This window comes from Rattus norvegicus, chromosome 1, assembly GCF_021556685.1.
Source record: "Rattus norvegicus strain SHRSP/BbbUtx chromosome 1, alternate assembly SHRSP_T2T, whole genome shotgun sequence".
NCBI lineage: Eukaryota > Metazoa > Chordata > Mammalia > Rodentia > Muridae > Rattus > Rattus norvegicus.
In genome coordinates, this window is record NC_141534.1 from 37,215,260 (window position 1) to 37,230,709 (window position 15,450).

At 35.7% G+C, this 15,450-nt stretch overlaps 1 protein-coding gene across 1 annotated transcript in view; it reads right to left on the minus strand.

The window, feature by feature from the left end:
- Positions 1-15,450, minus strand: part of LOC120099102 (rho GTPase-activating protein 20-like) — a 48,810-nt gene that overhangs the window by 6,394 nt on the left and 26,966 nt on the right. The window contains exons 4-8 of the mRNA XM_087598161.1: positions 13,735-13,841; positions 12,244-12,430; positions 8,629-8,866; positions 3,502-3,660; positions 980-1,089 (exon numbers count right to left, since the gene is read on the minus strand). Of these exons, the coding sequence (XP_087454287.1) occupies positions 3,596-3,660; positions 8,629-8,866; positions 12,244-12,430; positions 13,735-13,841 (597 nt within the window). The 3' untranslated portion in view covers positions 980-1,089; positions 3,502-3,595. The remainder of the gene's footprint in view (positions 1-979; positions 1,090-3,501; positions 3,661-8,628; positions 8,867-12,243; positions 12,431-13,734; positions 13,842-15,450) is intronic.

Consider the following 15,450-nt stretch of genomic DNA (forward strand, 5'->3'; position numbering starts at 1 on the left):
AGAATTCAAAAGAAGTATAATATACAGCTAGAGTACTACATAAAATATTTTCTGCAAATCATTTTACTGTATAAAATCATGGGAACATTTTAAAAGTATGAATGATTTTCTATGTAATAGATATTTGACTGCTTCCTACAGAAGCCAGAGGAAGGTGTCGGGATATTGGTATTAGAATGAATGAGATTGTTGCAGGCCATATGTGTTCTGTGTATGTGTATCTAGTGTTACTAAACATCAATCCATCTTCCCAAGCACCATGGAGTGGAGACACATTTAATGTCTAATGTAGTATAAATCCATGTAACATTCATGTGACACTCTAGAACGTAAGGAGCAGAAAGCACTCTAGTGACCCTACACAATGCGATTATAAAAGTTTCACTACAGCAAGACAGAGATGCATGGCACCTGGGTAGCATGTGGAGCTCAATGCTCTTGTTACACACAAAATCATTCTCTGTAGTATTGCACAGAAAAAAGATTCAAAGAAGTCAAAGCTATACCTGACCTAGACTGTTCGAGGTAGTTATATCTGAGAAAGAAGTATTCAGTAATAGCTTCATGTTCTAATCAATGACATATATTTAGCATGTGGTATATTCACAGTAACATGGTAATAATATTAGGATGCAAATAATCCACAGGTATTATACACACCGCCTTCTTTTAATTTGTTTCACACAGGGACTAAACCAATACTCTAGGCTGACCTGCACACAAGGTGTTGCATAGGCTGTCTTCTAAACTGTGACAGTTATAAAGGAGAAGACACCCAGGTGGGATTACAGACATGGTTCAACACTCTAGTTTGAGAAATGAACGTGTTTAAAAAGTGACAATACGTGTCTGTGCTAAGGAAACCTCTTGGCATGGGACATCACCCCAGCTTATAATACTGTAAACACAAGCCTATGTACCTTACAAAAACACTGCTTCTATATTGGTATAGTTCCCCAAGTGCTTTCTGAATCATTACCTTTGGATGGCATTAATTTTTCCAGCCAGAGTTCTTTCATCTGGGATGCTAAGTCAATTCTCATATAAGTCAGAAGTAAGTAAACTTCCTTCAATGTTTGCAATGAAGTCCTTTTTTAAAATGAAAATAAAAAAGTAATGGTCAATGTACACTTTAGAAAGAACATGAAAAGCATTTTTGTTTAAAATTAACAGTTTAGACTAGTGATTCTTAACTTGGGAGTTATAATCCATTAGGGGTTCACATATCATATCTCTTCTATGTCATATATTCTCTCCATTTTTCTTTATAATTCTTGCCAATGGCAAAATTTTAATTGTGAGAAAGCAGCAAAATGATGTAATGGTTAGTAATCACCAAACCATATGGAAATATATTAGTGTTACAGTATTAGGATGGCTGAGAATCATTGGTTGAAAGCATATTACATAAAAGACTCCCAAACTTCTATCTCCCCAGAATCTTGGATCAAATGTTGAACCTATATGGAGGACCTTGTGTTTTCTTCCCTAAGACTAGAATCAATGAAGCAGTGTCCTAGTTGCTATAGCAATGAAACAAACCTATTGTCTGTTCAAATTGCCTCTCCTGACTTCTAGTCCACACCATGACTTGCAATCATAGATCTGCACTCCACTTCCCAGCCCAAAGCTCTCTCTGCCTTGAAAAACGCCAGATGCTATGTGGAATATCCAGACAGGAACCTATCATAACTGCCCTCTGAGAGTCTCCACCCAGCAGCTGACTCAAACAGGCTATGTAGAGCCACAGCCAATCATTGGATCTTATGGATCAATCAAGGGCTTGTATGGAAGAAATGGGGGAGAGATTCCATGACCTGGAGGAGATAGGAACTCCACAGGAAGAGCTACAGAATCAACTAAGCAGCACCACTTGGAGCTGTCAAAGGCTGAATTAACATCTAAAAATCCTGCAGAAGCTGCAGCATGACCTACAGCACAATTTCTAGCAAATGTAAAGCTTAGTCTCCTTGTGGGTCCCCCAACATGTGGAGCAGGGGCTATCTGTAAGCTGTTGACTGTGAAAACCTGTCCCTACCTGGCTTTAGGGGGAGAAGATATGCTAAATCTGAAGAGAGTTGATGTGCCTGGGTAGGAGGACAACCCAAGGGTCCCAATTCAGCTCAGGGAAGGAGAGAGACCCTGTGAGGGGAGAATAGGTAGGGGGCAGCATACAAGACATAAAATGAACAAACAAAAAAAAAGTAAAATGACGATGATGATGACGATGATGATGATGGTTTAAAAATCTACCAAAACAATCAAACCAAAACCAAAGTCCTCTTCTTGGCATAGGCAACTATCAAAAATGACAGCACCCAAAATTAACTCATCCTGACTGTATAATTGTTGAATCTGTACTTTAGGCTCACACAGTGTAAAGCTGTTGTATACAAGTACACCTTGCTTACAGACCCAGCAGGAATAGTGATGAAGCTTACTTATTTTCCATGTGAGAAGGTCTCACAGTTTCATGTCTTTTCCTTAAAATTTGTAAATATTCAACTATCTAAATTTAGTTGTAAGCATCAGATTGTTTGAAGGACAGAAACTGTCTTTTGCATGAAATACAACAATGAACTTTCATGTTGTACTAAGGATAGCAAGCCATAAAAATGGAAGAATCCCAGGTGCCCTTGTACCTGTAAATTGCTTTGAATACACATGGCTAACTTCAGTAAGGTCTTAAGTTTCTGGCAGTGAGAATCAGACAGACTTGGAAGGCCAAGGAAGGATCATTCAGTACCTTTGCCTAATGTTAGTAAGCATAGTTAATCCCAGAGCATTATTTTTATTATTTATGTCTGGGCCATAGCTTCACAGACTTCTGAAAGGTGAAATCAGATCATGGCCCAAGTAAAAATAAAACAATGATATTTGCTCTAGAGTCAGTGCAGCTCCCTGGCAAGTTAGGAGTGTTAGTGTGTTAGACAAGTTAAAAGTAGGTTAGGCTAATACTTGAATATTTGACATGGAATTAGAATGGCATTTTCTGGCAAAAGTGAAAGTGCTGGATTATTTTTTGATTGAGAAGGAAAACGACTTCTGGTATATACAAGACAGAGGGTAATATTCAACATCGATAGCTTATTGTAGGTGAGTGTTGGACTTGTCAATTTGAACTGTTATTTGTGAAGGATATTTTTTGGTAAATATTATTTAATACATTCATTTGATAAAGCACATTTTTACCACCATTATAACTTGTTCAACTATTAATTCACAGGGTATGTTCAGAGGCGAAATCAGTGGGAATATTTGTAATGCCCAACTAAAGCCCATAGGATATATGAGGATGTGAACTTCCAACAGAAGCTGTTCACCTGTGTCATTATGATGAATCTTTGGGTTTGTCAGACTTTTACCTGCCATGCCTCTTATCAAGAGGTCACATGTCCATAGTTCTTGGAAACAGTCATCCTCATGTAATCTTAAGCACAGAAAGCACATATGCATCTCTAGAGAGATGCTTAATGTTGGTGACACGAAAACCTTCCTTACCTTCAAGACAGATGCTATTACAAGCATGCATTCTTTCATCCATTCAATGAGTTGTTCACTGTCAATCCTCTCTCTGAGGCACCAGTGTGAATTTTCAGGTAGAATTTTGAATATGTGATCTGATTCTCGTCCTTTCCCTGCAATTATGGACGACATATCCTGTGTGGGGTAAGGATGTAGTATTAGAGATCCACACCTGAAGCACAAATATGTCTTTTATTGTGAACCTGAGCAAGGACAGTTTTGGATGCACAGCTATAACTGAGAGGAATAAAGTAGTCATTGAACTTTTTTTCTGTTTTAGCTTCCAAATACATTTTCTTCCCTAATCCATTTTTTCCCCAATTTGTAACATCATGGTTTTGTTGGACTTCTGTTCCCCAAAGCATTTTTGGTGAATGGCAAACAGCAGGCTGAAGATAACGTACATATACACAAGAGGACAGAAATGATAAATAACCCTATAGTCTTTCGAAAAAGAGGGGGAAAAGTATGTGTCAACAAAAAAATAACAAAGACCCATAAATACTGCTCATTAATAACTCTAAGCATTAACTGTCTCACACCAATAATATACAGACTATCAGTTTGGGTCAGAAAGCAGGTTTCATCTTTCTCCTGCATCCAAAAAATACACTTGTTTTAGATAAAATCGCGTACTCGTGTTTACGATGCAAGTACCTATATTCCTTTGTCAAGGTTTCAGGTGCCATATAGTTTTCCATGTTCATTGGTGTTGCCTTGTTCAGTTAATGTTTAGGAAGTGATGTTGGTGAGGCTTTATGGGTGAGGTCAAGGGAACATGGCAGAAGACTGGGAGGAAAGAAGTTTAAAAAATCACTTCTACAATATTGTTTCTCCTAATAACATCAAGAGTGTTATAAATTTTATCAAGCTTTCAAAGGATAGAATCAAAATGTTACTACAGGATGGTCTAGAATTTTTACTGTTTAAATCTGACTGATTCATGAACATGTGGGAATCTTTCCATTATCTGATATCTGTTCAATTTATAAGACATTTTGTTTTGTTTTGGGTTGAATTTTTTTTCATTTTTTCTTTTGTTTTTGGTTTTGTTTTTTTAATCATAAAAGCCTTTTATTTCTCGGTTAGAATTTTCCCATGAAACTTAATACTTTTAAAAGTTACTGTTAATGACAGGTTTTCATTGATTTACCTTTCAGTAAGTTTGTGAATTTTACAAAGAAGGAGTACTCACTTTGTGTGTTATTCTTCTATGTTGCTACTTTTGAAAGAATTTACAAGATATCTTATTATACTTATGGAATATTTAGGCTCACTTATGTTTACTATTATATGATTTTCGAAAAGACATACTTTGAATTCTGCATTTCTAATATATGTCCCCTTGGTCATATGCAGTTTTAATATTATCTTATTTGTTTACATATGCTGTATGAAACAAGAGTAAATTGAGTATGACCAAAGATCAGCAAAGGAAGCCATTGGTACCATAATATTTCATAAATAACTTGATGAGGGGTAGCACACACTATAAGGAAATTCTAGGTGATAGAATCATTATCATCCTTGCAGACATAAGGCACTTACTGTTAAATATTCTTCAATTAACTCAATATGGTAAGCAGTCTTATTGCTAGAAATTTCAACTTTTGATGTTTTAGACTATTGTCAATTAAGGCTACTTGCAGATGTGGAAAGAAGAAAACTAAAGTAACCAAAAGAAGGAATTGTATATTTATATAACATTTATATCATATTACTTTAGGAAAATGAATTTATCTTGTCAGAGAGGAGTGAAAATGTGTGACTTGGACAAGTCAAAGGACCTGCACGGATGATCCTAAAGAGAAATAACAAGATACCAAATGTTGAACTTTAAAAGCATACTTAGGAATAACATTTTTTTCTGAGAAACCAAATGAAAGACCCAGAGCCATGTTCAATTCTATGGTAAAGGAAATACATTTAAGTCTAATCAAAGAACAGTTGTTTTGAACTGAGCTGTTAGTGTCACTTATTGAACCTATTCTGCTATCTTGCCATACTGGTTATCATCGTACTTTATAGGTATTACAGGTGGGTACAACTATCAATTGCTTCCCTAATGTGTCAACTTGCCTACTGTTTTATCTACCTTAGAACTTTGACTTAAACCTAGAGGCTTCTAGGACATATCCAGGTAGATTGCTGAGATTCCTTGTAAGATTTATTTGGCAACTGGCACTCAAGCCACCAACCCTTAGAGAAATCCAAGTGCTACCTGACGCATCCATATTTTGGGGGAAAGCCACAGGAAGTACTTTAACAATTGGTAGAATTTCTCTCACCAGGATTGAAATCATGGCTGGAGGTAGAAATCTAGTCCGATTTATGTAGCTAGTTTGGTCATAAACTTTAAAATTGATGACATTAATTTAATAAATTAGCGACGTTCCTTACAGCATTTAAATATTAGTCTTATATGTACCATCAATTGGGGCCATCATCCTACACCAAAGAAGCCTCTTTGTATAGAAAATGGAGACCATTACAGAAAACAAAAACTTGGACACAATGAAGAGATAATTGCATTACGAAAATTCCAGCACCAGTGAATAAATGTACATTAGAGCTAAATGCTCTGTAGCTCAGGGACCATTGTAGAGGGCTTACAAATACTGTAAGACCCAGCATACTTGAAAGTCTGTTTTGAAATTGCCTCTCATAAAAATAGGTGCAAAATCACAATAATAGCAACGTCACTGCAGTGTTAAGGCAATGGTCAAAATTTTGCTTGTCAAAAGTTATAGGCAGCTAATTATGACTGACAGAATATTATTTTTACCAGAAATGACCTGCATATGGATTGTCTAATACATACTGCATATCATGGAAACCATATTCACAAACAGAACAAAATGAACTCAAATAATATTCATATTTGTAAAGATAAATATATACCAGCTAATTATGACTGACAGAATATTATTTTTACCAGAAATGACCTGCATATGGATTGTCTAATACATACTGCATATCATGGAAACCATATTCACAAACAGAACAAAATGAACTCAAATAATATTCATATTTGTAAAGATAAATATATACCTACCTACCTACATATATATATATATATGTATATATATATACATATATATAAACATGTACAAAACAATATTGAAATGAGTATGAAAGTGCAGTGACTGTGATGGACTTAAGGGAGAAAAGTCAGGCTACAGTGCTATAATTTAATTTTTGATAAAAATTTAAAATCATACTAGTAATAAATGAAAATATTGTAAACTTATAGTAATGGGAGTTCAGGAAAGAAGAAGAACAGCAAATATGGAAATTATCAATTTCTTTACTGGAGGTCTTCTCTAAGATTTCCATTTCTCAAATTTGGATTACAGACACTTTTGAGATAGACATACCATGAATAAACAATATTTCATGTTGAGGCCTCAGGTGATGAAGAGAGATATAACAAATATGCTGTATGCTTCTGTGCATTTCTCAGTGTACGTAATGCATGCATGTGTGTGTGTGTGTGTGTGTGTGTGTGTAAAACACATGCAGGTCACATCACTGGTGATATATATTTAGAGATTAATTAGAGCTTTGAGCTTATTAACATATGAGGAGCCTCCAGTATTAGTCTTTCTCTGTGTCTCTTTTTTTGGGGGGGGAGGGGGAGTGTCTTTTGATCATTACTGAACAATATGTCAGAAATATCTGTCCAATAAGCTTCTGTTACTGTATCTGACTGCCATCTTTATTCAGGTAGAAACTTCTCGTTTAGAGATGATTGTGCTACAATACCTACTTTTGTTTGTTTTTTAATGTATGTTTTGATGACCCAAATTCATGTTACAAAGTCTAAATCTCAATTGCTTTGGACACTGGATTATCTTTTCAGGTCATTTTGTATATTCTAAAACCATGATCCACCTCTAAGTTCATCATGTGTGATGATTAATTTTGATTGTTAATGGAATTTTATTTATAACTTTCTATGGCACAGGATTCTATGCAGAATTCTGAGGGATTATTCAGTGTCATTAGCTTCTGGCCACACATTGGTAACTGAGGTGGGAAAACTAGTATTATAACTGGGCTGTAGAGGCAGAGACTGAAAATTTTTCCAAAGACTGTGTAGGACCATGAACAAGGCACATTGGAGTGTAAGCAATAACCCAATTTAATAACATTTGTTATAATAGCAAACAATATGAAATATGCAGCATAAAATAAGTACAATGAGTGGAAACTATTTGTAACTAATACGGTGAAATATAAAACTACCATAGGATCTTGGAATGATTCTTCTAATATGATTAAATGGGAGGTAGAAGGGAACATTAAAATACAATGACCTTAGACCTTCTTAAATCATCCACTACCACTTATATGTGGTAGTTGTTGTGTTTTGTCCTACTAAATGAAACATAAAGTGTCATCATCAGACAAATATTCTCAGATGATAGATTCACATCACTTAAGATAAGGGTAATATTTGGGTGTATTTTCTTAACTCTGTAGAAAGAATTACTTCATTTAAAAATGTATTTGAATTTGTGTGCTACCACCTGATAATCAGGTGAGTTTAACCTCTTTATCATACCTCTCATAGGTTTTGTAGTGGATCCTGTGCAAATACTTTTACCAATGATAAGATTTTGACAAATATTGTTTCTCATAGGAAATTAAACAAACATTAGTATTTTCATGCTAGGAAACCAAAGCATGTTGACAGTGATGCAGGGCTTAATCTTGCAGATGTTTAATCAATTTTTAAATCAAATCATTGTTTCTAAATGAACTTATCAAAAATAATAATTTCATATGCAAGAAATTCTCTAACTTAAGGACCATGGGAAGAAAGGGGGGAAAATATAGCAGACAATATTGGTGGATACTCTAAATAAACAATGTGTCATACATACCTGAATGATGTATCCAGATGTATTTCAGTATATGAGTACATATATGTGTGTGTGTGTGTGTGTGTGTATATGATGTTTAAAAACTTTTCCCACACTCTCTCAAATAATCATTTTGTGTCCCAAAGCTTCTCTGATATACACAAATTTATGACATCAACAAATGATTTGATCAAATGACTCCATTCAATTGATGAATAAATAAATCTTGTCTTACCTGTAGGACTTTTTTCCTGCAGTGCAGCATATGAAATATTAAATTTTTCATCAATATCATTGGTTTTCCAGTTGTAGCCAGCTATGGCTTTTGTCATAATAGGAGATTTTCCAGAATAATTTATTGATTCTTTGTATGTCTTTAAGTCTTCAGACCTTTTGTCAATGTGTTTACTAAATATATCATCATTTCCAAATATTTGATCATAGTTGTCAATCATAATTTGTATAAGAGACATCTGTAACACCACAAGACAAAAACAAGATTGTCATTTCACATAGTTTACAAAATAAATTTAAATATGAAAAGAAATACTAGGAGGAAAATTACAGATAGGAACCCATGCAATGAAGTCTCGAAATGGAGACTCTAAGTCTTTTGCATCTTTATACAACTTGTTAAAATTTCATGCATATTGCAAAGAACAGAAGAACTACTTAACCAAAGCAACATTTCAGAACTGATATGCTGCAAAAAAAAAAAAAAACTGTGAGTGTACCAAATTAATGACTGCTGTGTGTTACGTTTTTGTGTGTGGGTGGGGGTAGCTGTTTATTGTGATGTTTTGAATGGGATGCCTCTCTAGTTCCAGGCATCGCAATACCCTCTCATTGACAATTTTCTGGTGCCTTGGTCTGCCTGGTGAAGAGTGCCACTGCTTAGAATTTGTAGTTACAAAAGGTAGGTGCCCATTTTCAATGTACTTTCTCTGCTACATTTTTGCTTCCCAAGATAAGAACCATCAGGTCTCAGCTTCCTGTTTGTTTTTTCTTCTTTTCTGCAGTCGTGCTCCTCTGTCATGACACTGAGGTGCTCAGCATTTGTAGGTCCCAAATAACCACCTACTTCAATTAGTTTCCCTGGTCATGTAGTTTTAATTTTTATTGTTTATTTCATTCATTTACATTTCAAACCTTATCCCCCTTCACAGTTCCCTTCCACAAATCCTATATCTCCTCCCCTGCCTCTATTGCAGTTTTCTCTCACTTGACCACACACTCCTGCCTCAACAACCTAGGCCATCAAGCCCCTCAGGACTAAGCAGCTCCCCTCCTAGTGATGCCAAATAAGACAATCCTCTGCTACATATCCAGCTGGAGCCATAGTTCCCCCATGTGCACTCTTTGGTTGGTCTTTTAAATCCTGATGTTTTATTAAGGCAATAGAAATGCGACTGAGAGAAGTTTGTGAGAAGAGGGAGTCTTAATTGAGAAAATGCCTCCATCAGATGAATCTATTGTATAGTGAAGCCTAAGGGATATTGTCCTGATTATCCTTGGAATTTGTAGGGCCCAGATCTCCAGGATGGTGCCACCCTTGAGTTATTAATCAGAAAAAGAAAGATATGAGATACAAGGCAGGAGGCAGTGCTCCTACTAGGCTTCTACTTCAGTTCTTGCCTCCCTGTTTTATTTTTGGCTCTGACATTTCTCAGTATTTAACTGGTAACTGCAAGTATATTGTGGAGTGTAACCTGTCTTCCATTAGTTGCTTTTCATCAGTGTTTTGTCACAGCAATTGTAGAAAATTATGACACTTCCTAAGTTGAACAACACTGGTAAGTTACTTTTCTTCTGAGATGATGACTTAGGTTAGGCAAACTCAATTCATCACATATGTTTCTTCTCAGCATGCACCTCAGTTTATTTTTGAGCAGTCCTGCACAGGATAGTCTTATTTTATATGCATAATGTACAGGATAGTTTTGCTTCTTTGTTTTCATACCTGACCATACAAAAGAATATTTGAAAAGAACTGTCCATAAAGGAAGAATCTTTAATAGTTATTAAGAGTGAAAAATACATTTTATTGTTTCATTTGGACTAAACATGCAGTTTGATATAGTCTTGAATTTTAGGTTTCCAGTACCTTGGTAATTAGAAATTAACTAAAAAAGCTACGTTTCTAGTTCAAGCCAAGTACAGTCCTGAGCAAGAATCTTATTCAAGCTATCCCTTGGGCTATCATCCTCCATTGTGAGTAACATCATGATATCTTCTTTCCTGTGGACCTAATACCTGGGAGCTACTAGCTAACATGTACCTTGCTTTCTGTCATATTTACATTTTCTTTATCTTTTACCCTTTTCAAAATATGTGTCCTTTATTAATTCTCTGAAATTTCTAATCATGCTACCAAGTAACTCTCATTTCTTTTTTCAATTCTTCCATATATCCCTTGGAAACAATCCCCCCTCACTAAATTTCAAAAATTAAAATTAAATAAAAATTTAAATAATTAAAAAAAATTAAAAATACAGTGTGTGAGATGTGTTGTGCCATAAGTGGTCACACATTATACCCTCTTGTCCAAACAGATTTTCTTGCAAATGTATAGTGAAGTAAGTCTGGTTTAAGCTCTCTGTATTTTACTATACTCTCAATACTGGAACGTCCTGGAGATGCCTCTCCCTCTATATCCTGGTATCTTGCTGTAGCCTTTAATCATTGTGATCCTTCAGCTTTGAATCTGCAGGATCTCCCCCATCATATGCTCCAGCAGCAGGATCTAGGGCCCCTATATATATGTAGTAGATATGCAGCTTGATCTTCAGGTATGTCCCCTACCAGTTGTATGTACACATGCAAACTCACACTCATACACACACTCATGCACACACACATATGTCCTCTAGACCTTATGCAGATGGCTCTGACTCTGTAGTCTACAACTGGATTGCTTTCTTTTATCTGGGCTGCTTTGTATGGCTTCAGTGGAAGGTGATTCACTTATTCCTGTTGTGAACTGATGTATGAGAGTGGGCTGGTGTCAATGGTAGGTCTACACTACTGAGGTAAAGAAGAATGGAGGGAAAAACAGGTTGTAAAGATGGGACTTGGAGGAAGGGACTGCAATCAGGATATAAAGTAAATAAATGAGTGAAGAATATTGATGTATATGTGTTTATAATAAAATTAACAGCTACAGTATACCTGAGGATCATAAAACTGTACCTGAAATAGGTTAGTGCTAAAATAATGGAAAGCATACAAAATAATATACAACAATTATTCATCATTACATATGTATATACATATACATATAGAAATACATGCACATGTATAAGTACACTTTCACGTATATGTACACATGCAAACACACACTCATACACACAATCACACACACACATATATGTATACACACACACATATATGCAATGTGCTTTAATATGGCCAGCAATTCACATGATGTGAATATTTAGTAATATCATGGTCTCACCACTGTGAAACACAACTATGCTATACTCCAAAAATAGGGCTACAGTGGAAAAAACAAACAAAACCTAGGTAATCCAGATCTTTAAAATTTCACTCTAGTTTTCTTGGATTACCATTATATGTACAGATTATTGTTGGCTAAAACATCAATATCTAAATCAATATCTAAGAAGAAAGAAGGAAAGAACAGTAGAAAGAAATGATTAACTTACTTTAAACTACATTAAAAATCTCCCTTCCCAAATCTTCCTGAAATAGATCAATACATAATCTACTCCACTCCATAAGAATGCAATCCTAGGGTTTCCTGTTAGAGAAATCATCTTTGTAAAGTATTCCCAATTACTGAATAATAATTAGACTTTTGTTCCCAAAGGCAAATTTCAGATCCTCTTACCTTTCTTAAGACATCACTCCCAAATAATGAATCTCTTGAAGTCTGACCCCACAGTACATGTGGATCTATGCTCAGAAATAACCTGTAACTGTCTAAATTATTCATGGAAGAATCTTTTATTATTACTAATACACATATGAGATGTTTTAATAGTATAAAGTTTGGTTCTGGGATCTGTTGCAAGAGGCTAAACAAAGAAAAAGGAGAATTTTAGGTTAGACCATCTTGAAAATAATGTAAGTTAGAAATCTAACTACAAAGAACAAATAGGGTAAATGTTTTGTAGACCAACTCACAGTATAACCAGAATTTAAAAGAAGTAAGAATACATAGCTAGAGTATTACATAAAATATTTTCTGCAAATCACTTTTCTGTACAGAATCACGGAAAAAACATTTTTCAAATTATTTATGAATTTCAGTGTACTAGATGTATGACTGTTACCTACAGAAGCCAGAGGAACATGTCAGGATCCCTGGTAACAGAATGAATGGATATTGTTGCAAACCATGTATGTTTTGTGTGTGAAAACATCCAGTGTTATCAAACAGCAAACCATCTTTCTTGCCACCGTGGGGACACATTTAATATCTAATGTATTATGAATCGACGATACACCCTTATAACAATCTAGAACATAAGGAGCAAAATCACACTCATGACTCTACTCAATGCCCTGGTATTAGAATGAATGAAGATTTTTGAAAACCATGTGTGTTCTGTGTATGAAAACATCCAGTGTTATTAAACAGCAAACCATCTTTCCAACCATAATGGAGTGGAGACACATTTAATATCTAACGTAGTATGAATCCATGTAACACTCTTGTGACACTCTAGAACATAAGGAGCAGAAAGCACACTTGTGACCCTACAAAATGCGATTATAAAAGCTTTGTTACAGCAAGACAGAGATGCAGGGCTCCTGGGTTGCAATGGGAGCTCAAAGCTCTGGTTAAGTATGAAACCATTCTATGTATCACACAGAAAAATGATTCAAAAAAGTCAAAGCTATACCTGATCTAGACTTCTCTAGGTAGTTATAGTTGAGAAAGAAGAATGCAGTAAGAGATTCCTGTTCTAATCAATGACATATATTGACCATGTGAACTATTCACAATACCATGGTAACAATTCTAGGATGCAAGTAACCCACAAGTATTATACACACTTACTTCTTTTAATTTGTCTCACACAGGAACTAAAGCAATACTCTAAACTGACCTGAACACGCGGTGTTACATAGACTGTCTTCTAAATCACGACATTTATAAAGGAGAAGGCTCCCAGGTAAGATTACAGACATGGTTCAACATGCTAGCTTAAGAAATGGGAACGTTTAAAAAGTGACAATACCTGTCTGACCTAAGGAAACCTCTTGGCATAGAACATCATTCCAGCTTATAATCCTGTAAACACAAGCCTCTGTACCTTACAAAAGCATTGCTTCTATATTGGTGCAGTTCCCCAAGTATTTACTCTATCATTACCTTTGAATGGCATTAATTTTTCCAGCCAGAGTTCCATCTGGGATGATAAGCCAATTTTCATAAAAATCCAAGGTTAGTAAGCTTCCATCGATGTTAATAATAAAATCCTTTTTTATTGAAAATAAACAAAAATAGTAATGGTCAATGTACATTGTAGAAAGTACTTGAAAAACATTTTTGTTTAAAATTAGCAGTTTAGACAAGCGATTCTCAACTTGTGGGTCATAATCAATACAGGGTCACATATATTTTCCATATCAGATATTCCATCCATTTTTCTTTATAATCAAATCAGGAGCAAAATTTGAATTATGAAGGGAAGCAAAATGAAGTAATGGTTAAGAGTCACAAAGCCATGAGAAAATATATTAGTGTTACAGGATTAGGGAGGCTGAGAATCATTGGTTGAGATCGTACTTCCCTAAAAGATTCCCAAACTGTCATGGCTCCAGAATCTTGGCTCAAAATTGGAACCTATATGCAGGATCTTATTTTTCTTCTTCCCTAAGACTAGAACCAATGAAGTAGAGTCCTAGTTGCTATAGCAATGAAGTAAACCTACGGTCTGTTCAAATTGCCTCTCCTGGCTTCTAGACTACAACACTCCTTGCAATCATAGATCTCCACTCCACTTCCCATTTTATGTAGTCCTGGCTGACCCAAACTCACAGAGATCCTCCTGCTTCATCTTCCCAGTGTCGGGATTACACACATGTGCCACCATGACTAGAATGTCTCTCCTTGAAATCTGTTTTACATGTTAATGTTGGTGTTGTACATACAGTATACTTAAAGACTGCAATTTGGAGATTTTCTTGTTTATGAAGCTTCCTCTGGACCCTTTCCCTATTTTTAACATGCCTGCCTGTTCACACGGATTTGTAGATGTCTTACCACATGAGTTCCTTCCCCTTTACTAAATCACATGCCCGAGAATCAACTTAATGAAGTGGTGTATGTTGGCCAACAATTAGAGGCCATCGTCCACCATGGCAGGTTGAGCAGCTGTCTACATATTATCCTCTCTGAGAATGCAGAGAGCAATGAATACTTATGCTCCACCCCCTTTCTCTTTATATACAGTCAAGGCCTATTAATTGATCAGTGCTGCTCACTGTTAAGATTTATTGTCCAACTAGCCTGACCCCAGTAATCTCTCAGGGTATCCAGAAGGTTATGTAATCAAGGTGTGGTACATTTCTTCAGGCTCTTCTTTTTTTGTTTTTCTTTGTGGTTTTTTTTTTTTTTTTTTGAGACAGGGTCTCACTCTGGACTGAAGTTGGTCTTCACCATGACTTATTCTCTGTCTCCAGGTTGTTAGAATTACAGGGCCTAACCACCATATTTGCCTGGAAATCTCCACAGACCTAAATCTATTTGTTTCTTGGTGATCAAAAAGAGAATCTAACAATGGTCAAGCTAGGCCCAATGTCTTTGCTCCCTTCCTGCTGCCTGCTGATTGGAATGTAGAAATCTCAGCTATCTCTCTGGTACCATGGCTTCCTGTCTTCCCACCCCCCCCCATGACAATAATAGACTAGACCCCTGAAAATGTTAAGCCAGTACCAATTAAAAATTTTCCTCTGTAAGTGTTGTCATGGTCACGGTGTCTCTTCATAGCAATAGAACATTGACTACGACACTGGTAGTATGTCTGATCTTAAACAACTGTAAACTCAACCAGGCATGATGCTAGTAGAACATCCAGGTGAGATG